The 22,354-nt window shown below is 39.9% G+C and overlaps 1 protein-coding gene across 1 annotated transcript in view; it reads left to right on the top strand.

The window, feature by feature from the left end:
- The window catches only part of UBAC2 (UBA domain containing 2), an 89,884-nt gene that overhangs the window by 52,091 nt on the left and 15,439 nt on the right, over positions 1-22,354 (top strand). The window contains exons 5-7 of the mRNA XM_072342183.1: positions 7,835-7,958; positions 9,799-9,846; positions 19,647-19,892. Coding sequence (XP_072198284.1) covers positions 7,835-7,958; positions 9,799-9,846; positions 19,647-19,892 — 418 coding nt within the window. The remainder of the gene's footprint in view (positions 1-7,834; positions 7,959-9,798; positions 9,847-19,646; positions 19,893-22,354) is intronic.

The following is a 22,354-nucleotide window of genomic DNA, read 5'->3' as shown; positions in this document are numbered from 1 at the left end:
ATGAAATAGAGCCTCACTAGATGCTTCTGTTCATACTTGGAACATTTAGTTGGCTCTATAATCTGGTTTTCAGTGCTGAACCCCCCCCTGCAGGCATGACATGGTTCTCCTGAGATGCCAGGGAGCTGAACTGCTTCAAGTCCTTCCAGCTCCTCAGTAGCTGAGGGGCGCTCCTCCTCCAAAACCAGGAAGTCTTTCAGGGATCGTACTGGGCTTACTGCAGACTTTTTCCTTGTTTTTCAATTATTTTAAATATTGTCTTCATCACAGAGTAAAATCTCTTTAAATGAAGTAACGAGGGTTAACTACTGATTCAAGAACAACCACACAGGGAACTTGCTCCATATGTCAAATAATACCACAATGTGGTTCTCTGTCCAGCAGCAAAAAATTGTGGTAGAAGTGAGAAATTTCTTGAAACATGTAGTAGTCTTTGCTCAAGGACTGACATTAATAACCCAACTTCACATTAAGGGAAATGTTTATCTCATGGTAGCTCTAGCATTATAAAAGCAATACTAATATGTGCTTCCTGTTTTGATCAGATAAAATTAAATGCTACCTCTTTTTTGTTAAGATGCATTACTGGATTGTGCCCACGGAGCCACACATGTACATTAGCCACCAATCCGGCCTTATGGGATGTGAATTGCTTAGGCAGAATGGCACAGATTGCATCCTTCCACTCCATCCAACTGTCCCAGAATGTGAAAATCTAAATTAAAAAGTGGAATGTGTCAAAAAGTGTGACTTGTTTGTTTTTGCCATTGGAATACACAAGTTTACTGTCATGCAAGAAAAGTAACATAAATGTTAATGCACTAAGATGTTACTTTCAGAGATGGTTACGTTAAAGACCTACAGTTTGTATTTTGACCGCTGTTATGATGCCTATGATAATTCATTTTTTGGTCTGCTTGCTTAGTCCATGCCCTATTTTAGCTGTTTACAAAAGATACTGGATTTAGCTTTACTATTCTGTGTCTAGACAGCTACTATGCAAGGTCAGAAGTGACTTCTGAAATTACACAATTTGTTCATGGATCAACCAGAAAATGAACCCACCCAGCCCGAGTCCCAGTTCAGTATCTTTACTGAAAAACTGCCTTTTCTTCCAAAATTATCATCTTTTTCGAGGCAGGTTCAGGTGTCTCATGATGTGAAGCTGAATCCTGTCCTTTTGTGGACAAACAGTATTTCTTAAGTGACTTGAGTTTGAGGAACAGCAAGTGATGACTCCTTGATGAGTCACAGTCTTACTTGCTGTCTGCTCTCCAGAGACCAAAGAAAACATTTTAGGCTAAACTGGTTAAAGAAGACGTAGTTAGAACACCCAAGCCAAATGAACGTGTGACACAAAAAATTTCAGTATAGTTCTTTGTCCATACTTCTTCAACAAAATAGCCATCTGAACCCCTTTGGTGTTTTCTCATGCCTCCATACGTCTTCTGCCTAGTTTCTGTGCCAGACTTGGGTAATTGTGGGGTTCACAGGCAGAGCCTGCCTTTTAGGGTACGGCCTCCTCTTGCTTGCTGAATTCAAACTTGGGTTAACGCAATCAGTCACGAAAGCAGAGCTGCCTGGTAAGCTGTCACTACCAGCCACTTGATGCAGATGTCTAACGCAGAGCAGCAACTGTCAGTGGGTAGGCAGAGGTAGCTGACTATATAACACCTAGTTGACGTTACCAGGGATCACAGTTGTTGCTGTAATACTGTCCTTAGTTGTGATGCATGGTTTGACCAACTGTTCTTGTACCTCTCAGTTTCACTGGTATTCCCCAAGACTGATTGGTTTTGTGAATGTCAGCATGCTAATAATATTAAAAAAAGAACAGGATTATTATTATTATTATTTTTAATCATTATAGTACCATAAGCTGAACAAATGTTTGGTGTTCTGCAAAAATTGCTTGCATGAGGGCTGCATATTAAGAATGCCTAACTGAAGGATTTTTATGTTAATATATGGTAGCAGACTGGTAGTATAGAAACAGTCGCTAGGTCGGCCTGCAGGTACTAACAGGGGGATGCAGAAGGGTTTTGTGAAAGAGTAGCAGATACCATCTTGAGCTTTGCACAACAAAGGTTGGGGGGAAGTATCACTAACTGACACTTGTAGAAAGCGATAAGGGACAATGGTAACATCTTATTAATGATAAATAAAACTGAAATTAGAAGAAAGTCTCTTGCCAGCAGAAGAGGAAAGTTCTTTATTAATCATCTTGCTGATGGTAAGGGAGAGAAAAGAAAGCGTTACTGGTTTAAAATGGAACCAAGCAGCTTATGGAATAAGTTGTTTCATAGTCTTTAAGAGCTAGAGCTTTTCCTAGGAGCAGTAGATGCCTGAATTCTGTTGGTTCATTGATCATATGTTTTAGTGAAGCCAAAGTTGCAGTTATTCTGCTGAGATATGCACAGAGAGCTGCAACCTCTCTTTTCCCCTCAAGATGTGTGACTTCACTTAATGTTTTTGTTTGATTGTCTTGTTTGGGGTATTTTTTTCCCCTCCATTTCCCTGCATTCCTACAAAACATTGGCAATCAGATACAGAATTGGGTAACGTAACCTACTGGGTTTGCTCACGTGTGGCAGAAAGGTTGTGTGCAATAGAAGGTGCTTATCGTTCTGGGCTCCATCAGTGAGAGGATCACAGCTGTCAGGGGCTGTCATATGTCAGGGAGGTACCCAGTTTTAAGAAATGTTATCAAGAAAGTTTCACATTTTCAGAATAGAGGCTTCTACCTTATGTGTAGTTCGCAGTGCCTGGACAGCCTGTAGAAATATAAAGCACTCAATAAATGTGGTAACTTGAGTTACTGATAAAGCACGCTGTTTTTACTCTCTCTGTATTACGTGCAGCCATTTTTAGAGCTGATATTTTCAGTCTCCCAGAAGAACTGCACAGTTGTGGGTTTGTCAGGCTAATGTTTTTGTAAAGAACTTAAATAATGTGAACTAAAGAAAAATACGGTACCGCAGTTAGTAAATGGAGTGAGTCATTCTCAGTAAAATAACAGGTTGTTTCTGCAAATTTGAATCCCACAGAACTTCCATTGACAACAGCAGATATTTTTGCAGAAGTAACATGTAGCTAGCTACCCGTCTGTTCTTTATGGCTTAGAACCATTGTTTCCTATGTTTTGTTCACAGACTTACTAATATTAAATGTTTTAATCTGCTTTTAATATTCACCCTCTGAGTAACGCATTTCTCTCAGAGATGAATCCTTATCCTTGAGTCTTTGTCAGTAGTCTCTACAGTAATGGATACAGTTGCTTTCTTTCCAACATTATTGTTTCTTCATTTTTTGTCCTCCATGAAAAGGTTCCCTTCTGTTTTGCTGTGTTGTTTTTTGTCACTGCACATGTTGAAATCTAACATGCTTCAAAATGAGGATATAATGATTCCAGAGCCTACAGTAGGCCTTCGAGGTGGACACTGTGTTCACTAAAGTGTTCAGACTTGAGAATTTAATCTTTTGGGGCTTGGAGTATTTTGTTCTGTTTGAAGATGTTATTTTGTAACCCACGTGACTGAAACTAATTTGCTAAACATGAGGTGGGCATAAAGTGAGGTTAGAGTTGGCATATGTTTGCGTCTGAGTCTTTTCTTTGCACGTGAATATCTCAAGTTCCTAGTAGAAGGTAATTGGTGGGGCGTTAATTAACCATGGTGTTCCTGATACTGTTGTAAGCATAAGGAGCAAAAGGCTGAGACCGGGATCTCTGAAAGCAAAGAGGAAAGGAAAAGAAAGGAGGTTAGGAGAGATTAAGAGAAAAGCAAAGAGAAGAGAAGATGAAAATGAAGGAACAGAGAGGACTAAAATAGTCCTTCAAAAGAGTAGATACCAAATCTGACCATACGTTGCCGAACAGTTAATTAACTCAATGAAAGTAGTTAAGTACCAGCCCTTAGATTTACAGCAAGTGTGGTGGGTCAGCTTTGGCTGGTCACCAGGTACCCACCATGCTGCTCTCTCACCCTGCTTCTTCAGTAGGATGTTGGGGATAATAAGATGGAAAACCATGCAGGGCAGGGAAGTCACTCATCAGTTACCATCCAGTTACAGGCAAAACAAACTCAGTTTGAGGAAGATTAATTTAATTTATTAACAATTAGAAATAATATAACATATAATAAAAGCAAAATTAAAAGCACCTGCCCTGAACCCTCTTCTTCCCAGGCTCAACTTCTTTCCTGGCTCTTCTACTTCCCCCAAGCAGCACAGGGGAGCCAGGAGCAGTTTGCAGTCCTTCCCTATCTCTGCTGCTTCTGCATGGTCACTCTCTGCCCCTGCTCCACATTAGGTCCCTCCTGCAATGCTGTTCTTCTAGAACTGATCCTGTCTGAGCTTCCCACAGGCTGCAGCTCTCCAAGCACTGCTCCATCACTGCTATAGGGGGGCAGCCTGCTCCTCCATGGGCCTCTCCATGACTACAGGGAGCTGCTGCTCTGGTGCCTGGAGTACCTCCTGCCCTCCCAGGCACCTCCTGCCCTCCTTCTGCGCTGACCTGGATGGCTGCAGGGCTATTCTCTCCCATTTCTCTCTCCTCTCTCCCAGCTGCAGTTGTGCAGTTTTTCCCTTCCTTCAGTCTGCTCTCACAGAGCACACCCAGAGCTGTTCATGGCTCTGGTCTGACCTGGGGCAATGCTGGGCTCTGATCACAGAAACCACCACTGCAGTCCCCCAGTACCAATCCTGCTATGTAAACCCAATACAGAATCTCTCCAATATTTAAGAGCATCGTGAGCACAGCTTTGGTTATTCACAGAATCATGGAGTTGTTTAGACTCGTGCTAGATAATACATCTGGCAGTCATTTAGTTCAATCTCATATGTCAGGAGTGTGTGCAACCGGAACAGGTTGCAAAAGTCTGTGTCCATTTGAGTCTTGAATATCTCTGAGGATGTTGTCCAAGCAACCTGGTAAAGTACTGGACTATCATTACCCTCTACTGGACTTGATCCAGTATATCAATGCCTTTCTTGTAGTGAGGAGCCCAAAAGTGAGCACAGTGCTTAAAGTCACTTTGAAGTCTTGAACTGGATCTGATGACTACACGCTTGCTATTACAACCCAAGGCCATCCCTGAAAGAGTGAGATTCCTGACTAATAATTATTTTCCAGCTTCTTTTGTGAATATTTGCTGTCTAGAAATTTTGTGCTGCTGCACAGGGTTATTCCAACCCTAGCAGAAGATTTCACACTTGCTTTTGTTGAAATCCGTAAGATTCTTGTCAGCCCATTTCTCTGTCAAGAGGTACCTGAACGTAGCCTTGTGTTCCAGTGCGCTGACTGCTGTCCATAGTGCCAGTCACTTCATCATAGAAACTGATCAAATTGATCAGACATGGGTAGACCTTGGTAAATCAACATGGGCTATCAGTTTGTCCTTCACATGTCTGGAAATGGCTGCAAAGAATATTGCTCTGTAACTTCTCCGGGGACTGAGATGAGGTGTGTAGCTACCTGAATTGTCTTCCTTCCCTTGTTGAAGATGGTGGCAGCATTTGCATTTTTCCACCATGACATTTCAGTGGTAATGAGAACAACTGGCAGTAACATTGGCCATCTCCCTCTGCGCTTGTGGGATACCTGGATGGATACTTGTAACACCCATTTATAACAGATGAGAACTCTTTCTAAAAATAAGTAATTTTATAAAAATCTGTCTGTCTGTGGTGTCTACTAACTTACTGTTTTAGAAAAAATATCTGTTGTGTTTCTTCAAGCTCCTCAAGTTTATTAGATATGGAGCTATGTCAAATACTGGACTTCAAATTACTCAGATCAGTACCCTGATCTGAGATGGCGCTTTCTATGTTTTCTGCTGAAATTAATGGTGAATATTAAGACTGAGGGAACCTTTCAACATTTTGTAATCTCTTTCTAAAATACAATTCTAGGCATGAGAAGTTCCCTTTTGTGCTTTCCCGTGCTATGATGGAGTGCACTCTTGCATGCAGAATCTCTTAATCTGAGTCACTATTTATCACAAGAAGAATAAAACCTGAAAAGCATGCCATGATTTTGGTACTCCCTCAGGTAATTTGGTAAGAATAGAAAGAATCACGTTCAGTAGACAGAAATAATTTATACTGACGTTTCTAAGAGCAGAAAAGTTCTCTTTTTCTTCTCTCTTTGCTTATGAATCCTCATTTTCTTGTCGAATTTTGTCAGCAATGGAAGCAGTTCAAATGAAGAGTTATTTTTTATGTGGCAATCGTGTATCTGTATCTATCAACCCTACAGCTTAAATAATGTGGATGCATTTTAAGAATGCATTATGTGTGTTTATACAGGTGCTCTCAGTTTAGGTAAAGGTGGGATCCTCTGTAAATAGAACATCTTTCAGTAGTTCTTGAGTTTGTGTCCCTCATACATCCACATGTACCTGACCTTATCTGAAACTAATGATACTGAAAATGTTTCCAATGTCCTTTAGCTAAACAACATTTAGGTCCTCAGAGGGGGAGGTTTTCAGCAAGCTAAATTTCTAATACAGCAATCAAAATGATAACAAATTTTTCTTAAGTCACTGCCCATTAAATGAGTTACCGTATTTGAACTGTCTACTTAATCATTAGGCTTTCTTCGTAGCTGAGGGTGTTGTATTTGGCAGTTATCCAGGAAATGAAAGTTTTAATATTCAGACCATCATTTCACATAGCGTTACGCCTATTGGTAGCTCCCCTGTAAGGGAAATGGATTTCTGAGCGAACACTTCAGGTTTTTTGTATCCTGGTTTATGCTGCATGCAGAAATCCCATTGAGAGTAATAAGATCCCTGTCCTGTAAAGGTCTTTGGAAACTGTAAGTCTCGAAGCTTTTGATAAGCTGTTAAATGATGTAAAATTCTGCTTTGATCCTGGTTCTGTCTGTGCGGAGCCAGCTGGGGTGGACGTGTGCTTTGCAGAGCCCCTCAGCCCGGCCATTGGCTGGAGCTCAATGCCCGTGGTGCTGCTCCCTGCTGCACTGCAGTAGGATACACCAGGAAACGTTACCAGGGCTGCTCAGATGTGAGGGGATGGGGGGACTTCAACTGGACAGGATCTTTGTTTTCAGGATGTAGTAGCCTGGGCAGGGCAGTATTCTGGTGAACCTGTGCAAACAGTGCTTTGAGATGGAGGATGTTTGGTTACAGCAAAGGACTGAGCTCTGTGGGAGGTAGGGAAAAGGTCTGAAATGAGGGCTGATAATGTCTTGCTTACAGATGTGCCAGACACCTATTAGAATCTAAAAGCCTTTTCCTTCACTGACTTTTTTTCCCATCTCCATCATAGATGTTTCTGAGGTCATAGGAGTCGCTGGCAAAATGGAAGTTAAATCAAGCTGTTGATTATCCTATTTTAGATGTTGCATTCTGTTTTCAATACTGTAACACCTTAAACCTGGGTGAATAATGGGAGATCAACTTCATATGTGATATATTCATATTTAATCCTTTTGCCCAGATCAAATATGTTTTGTTCTGATGCAAAAGACTTTTTGTGGTCTGCATTTTATAGAAACAATCAGCTATTAATGCAAAAATGTTGCCTTATTTGCTGCTTCCTCTCCTGAATACTTGGAAATCAGATGCTTTTCATCACCTGTTTCTTCTTGGAAAGCTCATTTACCAAAGAGTAATGGTAGGTTATTTGGTAGTGAATGTGTTATCCTGAATGCCACAGATTACCAAGTCACCAGTTCCCAAGGAAGACCCTTATTTGCAAGGCAGTGTTATATTTGTGTTCATCGTGTGCACGGGGTTAATTACATTTTGTTACATTACAAATTATATACTGTTATCACTTGTATCATTAACCATGTTTGTCTTTCTATTTGCAGCTTGGGTCCTGTGTTTGCTCTGTTTGTACCGTTTTATTGCTCCATTCCAAGAGTGCAGGTGACACAAGTACTAGGCTATTTTTCTATTACAAACAAGACATTGGTCTATATACTCGGTTTACAGGTATGGTATGTACTTGTTCATCTTTTAGTGACTTAATAGCAGTTAGTATTTCTGTATGTGTAATTTCGGTGCTTCCATGTGCATGATTGTGTCTAGCTAGTGCTTTCCCATGAACTATAACAATGAACAATATATTCTGACATATTTTGGGCTGAAGTGGTGTGCAGATTATCTGCTATTCCACTGTTATCAGTCTTGATTGTCACGCATAGGAAAACATAATATTAAAGTACTGTAAATTTGAGGGGGATTCAGTGAAATGAGCCAGGTGAAAACAGGACCTGGTACAAAACACACGTGTATTTTTCACCTTTTTAATCTGCTTGCATTTTTGTTTTTGTTTGTTTTTGTCTTGTCTGATATTGCTCAAGCAGAGATGTAGGCAGAGTACAGTATTTGCTATGGTTAAGACTGTTAGTAATTAACCAAGGATTTGGTTGAATTACACATTTATATAAATTTGTTATTTTTATGCCAAGCATTGCCTTGTAACAGATAATTTAATGTAAAATATTGCACAGCACTTTCAAGTAGTGTTCTGTTAAATGTGAATGGAAAGATACAGGTACCTGGTTCAGAAATATGTTAGTAAGCCCCCAGTGGCTCAGAAATGACTGTAATGTCACGATCTGAATTATGCATCAGGAGGTGTGTGAAATTATGAGAAACTGTACTCATTTTTATATATTCCAGGGACTCAAAAATAGCTCTAAAACTAGCAGTGGAAAGCACCATAATTACACAATATGGTACAGAGTATTTTAGAATGAGCGGTCAGTTTCAGAAGTGTGGTTCCTGCTCTGCTTGAGCATTTCATTCATCTGCATTGCTGTTCAACCTTTGGATTCTGTTGATTTCTGCTCCAGTGCCCTGTTTTCTTGATCCACATTGTTTCCTCTCTCCCAACACTGCTATTACTCCAATCCTTGTGAAAACAGTGATACTGTCTGAGCTCTTTTCCACTGTGTCCCTTGCTTCTTGCTTTCACACATACAAGACCAGGTACTCATCACTGCATCTTCACAGGGTCTTTCCCTCCTTCATGCAGAACTATCACTGCCGTCACACAGAGGTCAAAGGAAACTCATTGGCTTCTCCTCATTTGTAAACTCTGCCCTTATCTCAAGTCACTCTTTCCGTAGTAAGCCTAGAGAGGTGTTCTCACAATTCAGGCAGCATCTCACAGAGCTATTTTAGTAATCAGTATCAGTCTAATTTTCAGCCTGTTTTCCCAACTAAGAATAACATTCTCCAGATGATGAGTCATGTACACTTTACTAGAAAGGGTGGGCCACCCTGTTGGCGTATCTAGATATATTTTTTTTAAAATTCACTTTGACCAGTTTCTGTGATTTCATGCCTGTAAGTATGTCACGGGGGAGCACTTTAGTTCTTTAATTTTGATGCTCATGCTTCATCGCTCTGTGGCTGAATGTCTAAGAGCTTCACTTGCACTGCCCAGCTTGGAACTCTTCTCCTTCTGCTGCTGAGTCATTTCCTTTGCTTCAGTCTGTCTTTCAGACTTGTTTTTCTGTGCAGCCTATAACTGACATCCTGTTATACTTAGTATGCTGTATGAAAATAAAATGTATTGTTCTATAGAAGAAGAACAATTGTTGAATCCCTGTGGGTGTTTCTTTTTTTTTTTTCCAGTTCTACTTTTGGAATGTATATTTATTAACTTTAAACATAATTTTCACAGAAATAAATGTATGACTTTCCCCATTGTCATGATAGGTATGTAGCATACATACATGTTGTACATAATGTTGTACGTAGTAGCTCAGGAAACATCAGCTATGTAAAATGAAAATCTTAAATTGCTACTCTTACCTTCTAGCTCTTAACGTCTGGTTCCTACATCTGGATTTTAGCCTTAAGTGGATTGGTAAGTCTTGCTGTTTTAAAAATCGTGTCGTCTAAAACACTGTGTTATATGTACAATCAGTGCAGTACATTTGGACTCCAAGGAGAGCTGCAGTTGCTAAGGAATGTTATTGATTATAACAGTAAATAGAAAGTTTGTCTTTAACTTCAAAAATGCGAAGCACTGACTGGCTGGTGATAAACTGACATACAACAAAAGAGGTGGGTAGTATTTGCAGTTTACCAGTGTTATCTGAGCCCTGCAGTTAAATTTGCTGTTTCAGTCCTAGACCCAAACTTTTGTGGAAATGGTATAAATACCCATTACAATACTGTTTGCTTGTTTATTTATCTTGATGTTTATACTTTTTTAGCAGGCCCAAGTTTATTCCAGAAAGCAACTTCTTTTTACTGGTGGGATTTCATGTTTTGTTCTCCTCCCAGAACACATGCATATAGCCATTTCATACCGTGACGGAGGCAGTACAAGTGGGAAATCACTTTATTTGTGTCATTTAGATAAAGTTGATGTGGTCTATCATTTTCCTTTCTGACTCTGTTCTTAGTATTAAAGCATTTACTGCTAAAACACATTGTACTGACTTTTTGAGATTGTTAAATGCTGATAAGCTGTTTGAAAAAAAAAAAACAAACAAATTAGGAGCTCTGCCTTTGATTTATTGACTCAAAATACTGTTTACTTTTCAAGCAGTGAAACTGCCTCCTCTTCCAAAGATCTTTTTGTAAGAACATGTAGTGACAGGACAAAGGGAAAGGCTTCTAAACTGGAAGAGGGTAGACTTGGGCTAGATATTAGGAAGAAATTCTTTATCATGAGGGTGGTGAGACACTGGAACAAGTACCCAGTGAGGTTGTGGATCCCCTCTCCCTGGAAGCGTTCAAGGCCAGGCTGGATAGGGCTTTGAGCAACCTGGTCTAGGAGGTGTCCCTGCCTATAGCAGAGGGTTGGAACTGGATGATCCTAAAGGTCCCTTCCAACCCAAACCATTCTATGATTCTGTGATTATTAAATTGATGCAGTCTTACAAATAACTCAAATTCTACCCTTGCTTTTAGAACCTACGAGGTAAACTCGGAGTTAAATGTCTGTGAATATGTCACATATCGCTACTATTAATTTAGTGCTTTGGTCTCTTACCATTTTCACATACTCCAAATGCTCTTTGAGCTAGAAGAAGGACTGACATGAGTGATGGAGATGTACTTGGTTTAGTCTGCTCAGCAGTGTGGTCTCACCATAAATATAGATAAAAACAGCATAGCTAACAAACCAGAATTCCTCTCCTGGAGACCATCACATTCCTCTGAGCCCAACTGAGAATCTGTGACTTCCTCCAAACACTCTACCCTTCCTGTTACTCTTCTAGCTCTTTTAATAGCCCTTCCTTTTGAACAGGTGTTCGTTATGGAGGAAAGGAAAGGAGGGGAAAAGAAAAGGAAAGGCATTTCAACCCCCTCTTTCCTGGTAGTAGGAACTGTGTGTATACTTGGTTATAGAGACTTTGGAAGAATGGATCAAGCATTTTTTTTCATTCCAGTTCTTATTTAATTGCCTTTTAATGTACAGTTTTAGTCAGCTGTATCGTGCAGCCCTCTTAGGATTCTTTTTCATGAATGATCATTTTTTAATTGCAGGTTGACAGTATGTTCTACATAGGTGTAAGCCCTCAGGAATAAACTGAGCTTTCCATGTGTCACAAGAGGGCTTAAAAAAAGATATTTCAAGTTTAATATTACTTCAGTCAGGATGAATTAAGTCATCATCGTGCCTTTTTAGTCTCAGGTTTATTTTCTGCAATGAGCAGATATCTGCACTCTGCCATAATAAGTGCACATAAGTAACAAGTGCTGCAGTTTGGAAAAAAAAGTTCATGTTATGAACTTCAGCCATTCTTACACAGTATATTTATCGTACTTTTGTGAATAGGAAGTCTTATTTTCTCATCTGTTTGTGGTGATAATTTGGTGTCACTTGAGAAAACAGATAAAAGAGTGCTGTTTCCTAGTTTATTAAGTAGTCTGAAGAGGAATGTGAAACTCTGTAAGGGCACCTTTTAGCACTATAAGTGTAGATTCTAAGTAACACATATATGTGTACGACTACAAAACTGCTTGGGTTGTTGGATCAGTGTTAAGTCATTCCAACTACCTGTGTATATTTGTAATTGTTACTGCTGTTGGCATTATCTAGCATACTATACTGAATTAAATTTTCATGTTCTCGGAGAACAGGCTTAGCAAATACACAAATACCAAGTCAACTAGATGCAGAATGTAGTCACTACTTCCCTGCTAGTTAGACACTTCACTGTTTTTCTAAAGACCACTTATGCACACATGTGACTGAATGTACGTGATGCTGTTCTGTCATTTAGCTTTCACTGCACTTCTGCCTATCTGGAATATTAAAATGAACTGTGCCTGCATGATTTCTGAATTATTTTCAGTTTACCATTTTCTCCTCAGGATGTTCCCACTTTCAGTTCATTGATATTCTCACTTTGTATGTTTTTAACACAAAACGAATGTTCTTAAATGAGACCTGGCTTTTTGGTTACAAGATGTGGGACTGCATCTTTCTGCATTCATCCTTGCTAATGCTCTTCTCTATAAATGTCAGGATGTAAAAGAATGTCGTGAGTTCATGTTTTTTGTGGTTTTGAGGGATCTACCACATTTAGAAAATGTTTTTGTTTTTGTGTGTGTTTGCGTATGTATATGACTGTAGCCATATGACAGGTAGGCACTGATGTAATATGCCTGGCGACAGGGAATTTTAGAGTACATATTTGGTGTTATCAGAATACAGAAGTTGCGTTGTGGCCGTCTTTGATGTAAGATGTGTCTTCCTAGGTCACTAACTTTGAATCAGCGTATGAATATGCTGTTCAAGTCAACCTTTTACTTTCCAGATGAAACTGTAGTACCTCTTAATTTCCATTCTTTCAGAATGTCAGTGTGGCCCTAGTAGTTTCCATTGCTGGTATGTTGTGTAAAGCACGCTGTATAAATACATAGTGTTTATTTACAATAAACAAATAAATAAATAAAATAGTATACTGTGAACAAATTCATGTATCTTGAATATTCATATATATAATAGGTAACCTGCATTGTTATTCTTCTTCTTGTTTATGGCTCTTAGTTTCTTCCAGTTTTCTTTGCCAGGTATATACCATACTTGGATCATATAGTCCAGGTTTGTTTCTTATAATAAGTTTTCTTAATGTCATAAACCTGGGGAGCTTCAGGTTAGAGGTGCAGGTATATCTTGAAAGTCAGATGCAGCCTAATTCCATTTCACTTGAACCCAGAAGTTCATTAGCTGATTACAGAAGTGTTTCCCTGCAGTGCATATCATTTAGTGAAGCTCAGAAAGAAAGTTGCCTTTTTGTTCCTTAAATCAATTGAAACAGCTTAGAAAACAGCATCCGTTTGAATGTTGTACTGGACACATACACATACACTTATAAAAAAAATAGTCTCCAGGTCCTCATCTTATATTTCTCATTGGAATAATTTTGCAGGAATGAAATATGACATTGTGTTTTGTCAGGTTGTAGTTCTCGGATGGTTTGAAAAGTTCCACTGAGGTTGACAACTGGTCCAACCCTCCAGATGAGGCAGTCAGCTATAGTAGGTTGCTCAGCACCATGTCTCATTAGATGTTGAGTATTTCCAAGGAGGAAAATTTCACAACCTTTCCAAATGACCTATTCTAGTTTTTTACCATTTTCACAGTAAAAAAAAAAAAAAAAGGTTTTCTTTTCCTCGTGTTCTGATGAATTTTCATGGACTTTAATTTGTAATCATTGACTCTTGTTCTATGACTGAGCACTACTGAGAAGAAAATGGTTCCCTGTCTTCATTCCCTACCTTCAGGCTTTTGTATTCATGGATAAAATCTCCCATGTCTTTTCTTCTCCAAGACAAGCTGTCCCAGCTCTCTCAGCCTCTTATCCCGTAAAAGACACTCTGATTTCCTAATCGTCATCCTGGACATGTGCTGGACTTGCTCCAGCCAGTCTATATCTTCCTTGTACTTAGGGCTACAGTACTGGGCTCAGTATTCCAGATGCATCCTCACCAGAGCTGAGAAGAGAGAGGAAAGATCACTTCCCTTGACCTGCTGGCAGCAGTTCAGGAAGTTCAGCAGTAGAGTAAGAGGGATTAGGAAATGAGGAAGAAGCATTGTCTGTCTGTTTGTGCTAAATTCTGGACAGGTACAAATATTTAAGTATCCAGCTAGATTTGCTGAATCCCACTCAAAACTAACCTGAGGTGGCTGCATTTAGGCAATGGTTGATATTCAGTTGAACAACCATAGGTGACTGACTTTGAGATGTGATCTGCTCACCTTTTTGACTTGATCTCCTTTGTGGTGGGAGCTTAGACACCTTGCTCACGTCTGCACAGCTAGCTGACACATACACTCCTACATCAGGTAAAGCATCTGAAAAGAAAAATAACTGGTTCATCAGGGGATCTTCGTGTGAAAGTGAGGTCATATTTGTTTGTGGAGGAGGGTATGCAGATTCTTCCAGAAGGAGAAAGTATTCGGAAAGGAGAGGAGAAGGCAGTGCCTACTCTATTTTATCCGTGACTTTTGAGGTCCTGTAAAAAAATGGATTTTAGCTTTCAGTGTGAAGTTTTCACTTTCTCTCTAAGATCCAAGGAAGAATTTGTGCGCACGATGTCTGGTCCACATTGCCAATTGTGCTAGTTGGTTCAGGAGATGGCATACTGCTTCCTGAACCTTTCTTAGTTGTGCACTTAGGCAACTGCAGTGCTACAGTTAGCTTTGGATGAGGTGAGCTGTGTCCTACAAGCACCTGCTTCTTCACTGATTTGACAGGGAATCCCTGGGAGTTATTCAGTAGAGTGTGTATTTTGAAGACTTCTGCTGTAGAATGAGTCACATCTCAGCAGCTTCTATTTCTCTTTGTCAACTATAAGGCCATATTTAAATTACTAACTCATATGTAGACTTCTAAATTGTAGGTGTCTTCATTGAGGCATTGACAGCTTTTTAACAGGAACATTAAAAGAAAAATGAAATCATGGAATCATAGAATCATAGAATTACTCAGGTTGGAAAAAACCTCAAAGATCATCAAGTCCAACCACGGCCTAACCATAGTACCCTAACTCTAACAACCCTCTGCTAAATCATATCTCTGAACTCCGCATCCAAACGGCTCTTAAACACATCCAGGGATGGCGACTCAACCACCTTCCTGGGGAGCCTATTCCAGTACCTAACTACCCTTTCTGTAAAGAAGTGTTTCCTAACGTCCAACTTAAACTTATCTTGGTGCAACTTGAGGCCATTTCCCCTCTTCCTGTCACCTGTCAGCAGTGAGAAGAGACCTGCCCCACTCTCACTGTAAGAACCTTTCAGGTACTGGAAGAGCGCGATAAGGTCTCCCCTCAGCCTCCTTTTCCCCAGACTAAACATCCCCAGCTCCCTCAGCCTCTCCTTGTAGGGCTGATTTTCCAAGCCCTTCACAAGTCTCGTTGCCCTTCTCTGGGTTTTTAACAGTATGATTTCTCTTGTCTGTAGAACAGTAGCAGTGACACAAGGAGAAAAGTACAAGTTAGGATAGGTATACTGTGCTGAAATGGCAGTACATCTTTGCCATTTGCAAAATGTATGCCTGCACATACAGAAAAAATGTTTTGAGAGGTTACAGTGACTGTGCTTGTCCATGAAGGTAAGTAATTCTGTCAAGCTCTAACCATTATGCAAAATAATTTTTCATATAATTCTGATACCAATCTGCCTTCCTTTTCTCTGTTTGATTTTCTCTTTAATGTCGGATCAAGAAAAGAATTTAAAACATCTCATTTAGTAACAGTGCATGTGTGTCTTTTTCTTGTAAAATCTTGGAGAGCTTCTGTGTTTGGTCTCCTAATGAAAAAGAGAAACTACAGCTACTTCCTTTTTCTTAAAAATGTCTCTTTGGAGAGACGTGAGGGAAGGGGAGAGGAAGTTGACCTTCCTTATAGAGATGGAAAGAAAATGACTAAGATACATTTTATGTTGCTAGTCAAAAATTCTCCATTTTATTAGTGCGAACTTAACTGCCATGTCTTCCCTTGCTAACTTTCTAGAGCCTGAAGCACTCTGGATGACCGTCTGTTTGGGGAAAGTAGCCCTTGAACCTGATGTAAAGTGTTCAAGATATAGCGATATCATCTTACATTCGCTGAATAAACAAAGCTGTTTATTTAGTCCTTAAATACCAGAAATACACTGCATCCATGAGAAGAGCTGTTATAAGAAGGAACTTTACACTTCATCAAAGCTTTTTCGTTTTCTTTTTTTTTTTAAATGACACTTACAAAGTTCTGCATATGAAACAGCTAAAAAAGAAGTTCCTTGGAAATAGCTGACATTAAGATGAATGTATGACACTAAACCAGACTGAATCACAAGATGTATTTTAACTACAGATGCCTCCATTTAGGGTTTGTTGGAAGTGTGCAAATAGGTATCTCTCATCACTACGTAAAACTTCTTGTATATTTCTTGAGGCTGAGCACAGCATTTGAAGGTTTTACATTTACATCTAATAGCTTTACAGTTGGAGAAGTAAATCGAGTGAAAGAGGAGTGGGAGTGAATCTGAGGTCCTAGCAAATATGAAGGTAACGAGATGGATGTAGGCCATGTACACATAGTGCCTTTCACAGCTGAATCTGTCCTTCCATCTGTTTTTACTTACGAAGAATTACAGTCTTGCAATTGCTCTGCATGGTTATTAGCCTACAGTATGTTTCTTGGCAACTATTTGTAGAAGATAAACAGATAAACAGATCTGTCTTCTTCCTTCACAAGGTTTGTTTTATTTCAGGTTTTCCTCTGAGCTTTATATTGTCAGATTTCTTGATCTTCTACTCTGTGAGCACAGAAGATCCCCTCTTTGGGGTACACAATGAGTTTCTGACTGAGACAGGACAAGGAAGGTCCAAGATGTTAGTCTGCTGTTGAAGAGAGTGAGGAGAGAGAAGACAGTCCTCTGCACCTGGTGCTGCATTGGCCATAAACCAGCCATGCTACTCCAGTGAGCTCAGTAAATCTGGGAAGGGAGATAGGAGACGTGTGTATAAGTCTCACACTTAGCATGTTCCATCTTAGTGTCTTACCTAAAATTTAGGCTGATAAAGCCTTTTCTTCTGATTAAATTCTCTTGACTGACTAGCTATCTCTACTTAGAAAAATATGAGAATGTACGTGTCTGCTTCTGAGACAAGCAAATCCCAAAGTACTGGCACAAAGACATGCTGGTGCTGTCCTGTTTGCTGCATTTTCTGTATTGAGTTGATATGGGAACTGTTTGTGGTTAACATGTTCAGACACGTGTCAAGATTTGTCATGTATTCAGGGAGATATAGATTTTCCTATCACTGCTTGCACTGTATTGTTCTTGTGACTTTCTGAACTCTTTATAGATTATATAGAAGCTTCAGACCTTCACAGAGGACTGTAGGTGATCAGTGGGCAGAGATTAATTGTTGGGAAGGACATCTGAAAGAGCTGAAGGAATACTGGTGTGATGTCTGACAAAGTATTTTGAGAGTGCTTTTTCTCTCCTCTGCCTTTCCTTGCAGAAATTCTGGGACCAAAGGCTGAGCCTGGCTCTGTAGTTTAATGATGCAGGGTGGGAGAACGGAAGGCACTGTGGTGGCTGCAGTGCTGCTTGTAACATTTGCATCTCTGAAATCATCAGTTGAAATTTTATGTAGATTTGCAACCAAGTTCCATAGTTCTTGCTACCTTCCTGGTAGCCATGCAGTCCAGATTTTGAGCCTATATACTCTGAATCCCATGGTAGCCGGTGACTAACTTCTGAGGTACCTTCTTTGCTTGGTAGGTACCTAAAGTACTACATGCCAAAAGTAGAATCACAGAAGTGATATGACTACTGCTCTTCTTATGTATTCCTTGGAGACTGTACTTCTATCTTAGTTTCCAGTTGATGTGCCCAAGCTTTAGTCGTGGGTTTACAGTCTTCTGGAACTGTTTCACTAGAGCTGAGGAGAGAACCGAGGTCATGAAGAAGCTGATGTTCCAGTGCCCTGTCATTCCTGGAGCCCTTTGATAACCTTTCTTTAAATACAGACAAGTTTTGTTAAAGGCAGCCTTCACTAAGATGCCTTAGATGATTGTTTTCCTCTTAGAATCATAGAATTACCCAGGTTGGAAAAGACTTTGAAGATCATCAAGTCCAACCGCTGCCTAACTAGTACCCTATCTCTAAAAAAAAACAACCTCTGCTAAATCATATCCCTGAGTACCACATCCAAACGGCTCTTAAACACATCCAGGGATGGCAATTCAACCACCTCCCTGGGGAGCCTATTCCAGTTCACACAAAGTTCCACTTTGGCCTTCAGAGTTTTGCAGTGAGATTAAAAATGATGCTTGAGTGATGACAGTAGATCATCCTGTGACACAGAGATTTCTGTTCCTTCTGAATCTGCAGTGAAAACAAGTCCCAAGGCAAGCATGAGTATGAACACAGGAATGTTTTTCTTCAATGTCAGTTTTTAATGAACTGTTCTTTTTATTTTTTTTTTCCCATGGGAGACAGATTGGAAAAAGTCTGTGCATATTCTTAGGTTTAACTTTAAATCACCTATTTTACTTTTGTCTTTACTTGAAAGCAAAGTTGCAAATGGTGTCCTGGGCTCCATCAGAAGAGGGGTGGCCAGCAGAGGCAGGGAGGTGATTGCCCCTCTCTGCTCTGCACTCGTGAGACCCCACCTGGAGTACACTGTGTCCAGGTCTGGAGCCCCCAGTACAAGAAAGATAGAGATCTGTTGGAGAGGGCCCAGAGGAGGGCCACAAAGATGATCAGGGGGCTGGAGCACCTCCTCTACAAAGACAGGCTGAGGGAACTGGGCTTGTTCAGGCTGGAGAAGGGTGCAGGGTGACCTTACAGCCTTTGAGTACCTAAAGGCAGCCAATAAACAGGAAAGGAGTCAACTCTTTGAAAGGGTAGATAATAGCAGGACGAGGGGAAATGGTTTTAAGATGAAGGAGGGCAGATTTAGGTTGGATGTCAGGGTGAAGTTCTTTACTATGAGAGTGGTGGGATGCCAACACAGGCTGCCCAGAGAGGCTGTGGATGCCCCATCCCTGGAGGTGTTCAAGGCCAGGTTGAATGGGGCGCTGGGCAGCCTGGTCTAGTATTAAATGTGGAGGTTGGTGGCCCTGCCTGCGGCAGGGGTTTGGAGATTCATGATCCTTGAGGTTCCTTCCAACCCAGGGATTGATTCTGTGTAAGGCTGACTTGGGAATGGTGACAGAAGCTGTGAGGGAGTTGTTTTTTGTTAAGGAATGTTTGCAACCCTTCATCATCCTCAAGGGCAGTCTTAGTCTTCTCAGGTCAGCGTGCAGCACATTCTGACCAGTTCCTTTACTAGAAAGCAAAATTTTATTTAAGTAAAACAAAACTGGTTTCAGGTAGAATGAACCTTTCTTAACGTGATTGAGAAGCAGTCACCTGGTTTGGAGTGAAATTCTCAAAAAAAAAAAAAAAAAAGAAAAGAGAGAAAAAAAAAGAGCAGCTTTCTGAGTCACAGGCAGTGCTGTACATAGACTTTGAAATGTAACAGTCTGTACTTGTGAGGAAGTTGGAGGTAAAGAAATCCCCTATTCTTGGTTCTTGACCAGAGACTCTGGGTACAAACATTAAAATGTACATTTAAAATAGAAAGGCCATCTGCAGCTAAGTCAAGTAAATTTGCTGTATTTAAAGGGTTTGTTTTTTTAACGTTTCATTTTTGCTTTTAGATTTCTGGGATTTGCTACAATAGCAGCATATTACAAGTTCATCGAATTCTTTGTGTACCCAGCTGGGTAGCAAAGATATTTTCCTGGACTCTTGAACCAATCTTCTCATCTGCGGAACCAACGAATGAAATCCGAGTGGGAATGGGAGCAACAGTCGACATCCAGAGGCAGCAGAGAATGGAGCTACTGGATCGACAAATCATGATGTCTCAGGTTGCCCAAATGAGGAGACAAAGGCAGCAGCAGGTACTGATACACTCTCCATAAAGATTATGTTTATGGGAAACATATGTTTTCAGTTTGTCTATTTTATGGTTCCTGCTTGATGTATTCTTCTCCGTTGCTCTTTTGTTCACTGGCTATTAGCCATTTAGGTGTTTGTATACCTTTACATGTTAAAACTGCTTCACAAGGTAGAATCAAAGTGTTGGTCAGTGTTGTGAGGCTGTCAGTACTTCTGACATTTCTTTCACCAAAAGTCAGCCTGAAAGGTAAAGTGCCTGCTTCTCCATGGTCTTTGGTAAGAGCCATTGATGAAAGTTCTCTGACTGTTCTGAGTATTACTATTGTTTGCATCCTTTTCAGAGATAACGTGATAACTTTTATTTGCAAACGTACTTTGAATAAGGCTTGCATGTTTGAGAAAGTTCTGAAATTCAATCATCTAACTCTCTTACAGAGGTCAACCACAGGAACTTTCTCTGCTGCATTTAGTGTTCATCTTATTTCCTTACCAAATGGAATAGCAGAGCCCTTTATTTTCTCTGTATTAGTCAAGGCAGTGAAAGATGTTCACATGCTTTCTGTTGTAGGGCAGTAAAACAAGACAGACAGTGTCTCAGTTAACTTCTTCCTATACCTTAAAAATGTACGTTGCTGCTCTGTCAAGCTTGGCAGGCAGTATTGGCCCTCTGTTTCTCAATGCGAGCATACATTGTCCATAATTTTATTTCAGCCTGATAATTTGTGATATTTATTGAATTCTCTGCCTGAAATGCAGCTTTGTACTGATACGCGAATTCTTACTACGTTTATGGTAGCTTAGCGCTTGTAAATATACCTGTGTTACCTTCAATATGATGTTGACAGAATTAGATGTAGGATAGCGTAAAGCTTTGGCTTTGGCCAACAACTAGAGTGTATATCTTTGTTTCCTTGGAATTTGGTCTTATTCCGTTTCTTAACATTTTGATCTGAATTAATTGTTCCTCAGGTGGAAAGACTCCCGTCTCTATCCCCATTAGAACATTTACCAGTTTTACTATAAGAAATGAACTAGAAATAATTCAATGTCAGTGTTCTGTTAGAAGGTGTTTTGAAGGTGTCTTTTGGGCCACAAGCTGTTGTGAAGATTCAGCTAAGTTTCTTCAAATGAGAAGAGAAAGAAATTGCCAGTTATGAAATACCATCTTTATAATATATTTTGAACTGCAAGAAGTATTAATTAAGTTCAGAACTATAAATGATAAGAGTTGATAACGTTTTCTTCTTATCCTTCTCCTTTCCTGGGATTACAAACAGTGAAGTTGGCAAAATGTCTTTTCGCTGTTGACTCCAAATAGAGGTTTCTTAGTAAAATATGGAGGAGTTTAAGTAAAATAAATGAGTGTTGTTTGAGCAGCAGTGACATGGTTTACCTTAAATGTTGGTGAAACTCTTTCAAATCGCCTACATGGCTGGTCTTTAATTTTAGTGCTGCATTTTGTGATCTGATAGTGCTATGTTGTGAAACCAGTGAGCAGAAGGCAAAGGATTCAGTGTGTGAACGTTTCAGAAAGGTTCTTCAGAAAAGATTTGTTAGGAAAGCATTTACCAGGCTTTGTTTGTGACTCACAGAATTGACTGGATATCAACAAAATCATGAACAGTGCCCTTCACAAAAGCTGAAATGTAGTGGTACAGAAGGACAAACAGGATAATGTCAGTCTCAATATTCAGAACTCGAAAACACGTTTCCGGATTGTTGTAATTGTGCAATTCTTTTGCTTTTAGAAGCTTACAAAGGTATAATTTGAAGACAGTGGAGTTGAACACATCACACTGCAGATAGAATTTAGGTGGTAATCGTACCTGTGGGAGTGGTGCTGGTAAAGAATGCCAGTCAGTGTCATTGGGAGTTTTTTTGTGAAACTGACAGTAATAAAAGCTGTGAAGTGTATCAGACAAGTTATCAAATTCAAGTTTGAGTTACACTGCAAAAGAATATTGTACACGTCTTCGGCATCCCAATATGCTGTCCGTAGGTGAGATAAGTTAATGTTTTCTTTCCTGCTTTCCGTGTTGTTTGCCAAGGAAAGGGAACTTTAACTTTCCTCTGCGCGTCATTGCGCAACTATTTTCTTGTTATCCCTTGGGCAGGAATTCTGTTTGTTCCTCCTTTTCCTTTACTCTTAAATTCTTCTGTTTGGGAAGAGACAATGCACTTTCCCTATGTATTGTTAGCATATAGGAAACACAAGAACATGACGTGTGGTTTTAACCCATTGTCTTCAGGACAACCTCTGTTGTCCTGCACAGTGTAGCTAAGTGTCCTCTGGCTGTAAAGAAGCCCCTTTCTTAAACGGACCCCTCTTGTACTAAGCTCATTCTTCAGGTTCTTACAAGAAATTCTGAAGAACGTGAGCCTAATGGTACGAAAAGAGGAAAAGCTTAAAAACAACAGGGGGAAGAAACTTTCTTAACTTGTTTATACTTTATCTCTAAAATGT

This window comes from Excalfactoria chinensis, chromosome 1 (assembly GCF_039878825.1).
Source record: "Excalfactoria chinensis isolate bCotChi1 chromosome 1, bCotChi1.hap2, whole genome shotgun sequence".
NCBI lineage: Eukaryota > Metazoa > Chordata > Aves > Galliformes > Phasianidae > Excalfactoria > Excalfactoria chinensis.
This window is presented reverse-complemented; position numbering and strand designations above follow the sequence as displayed.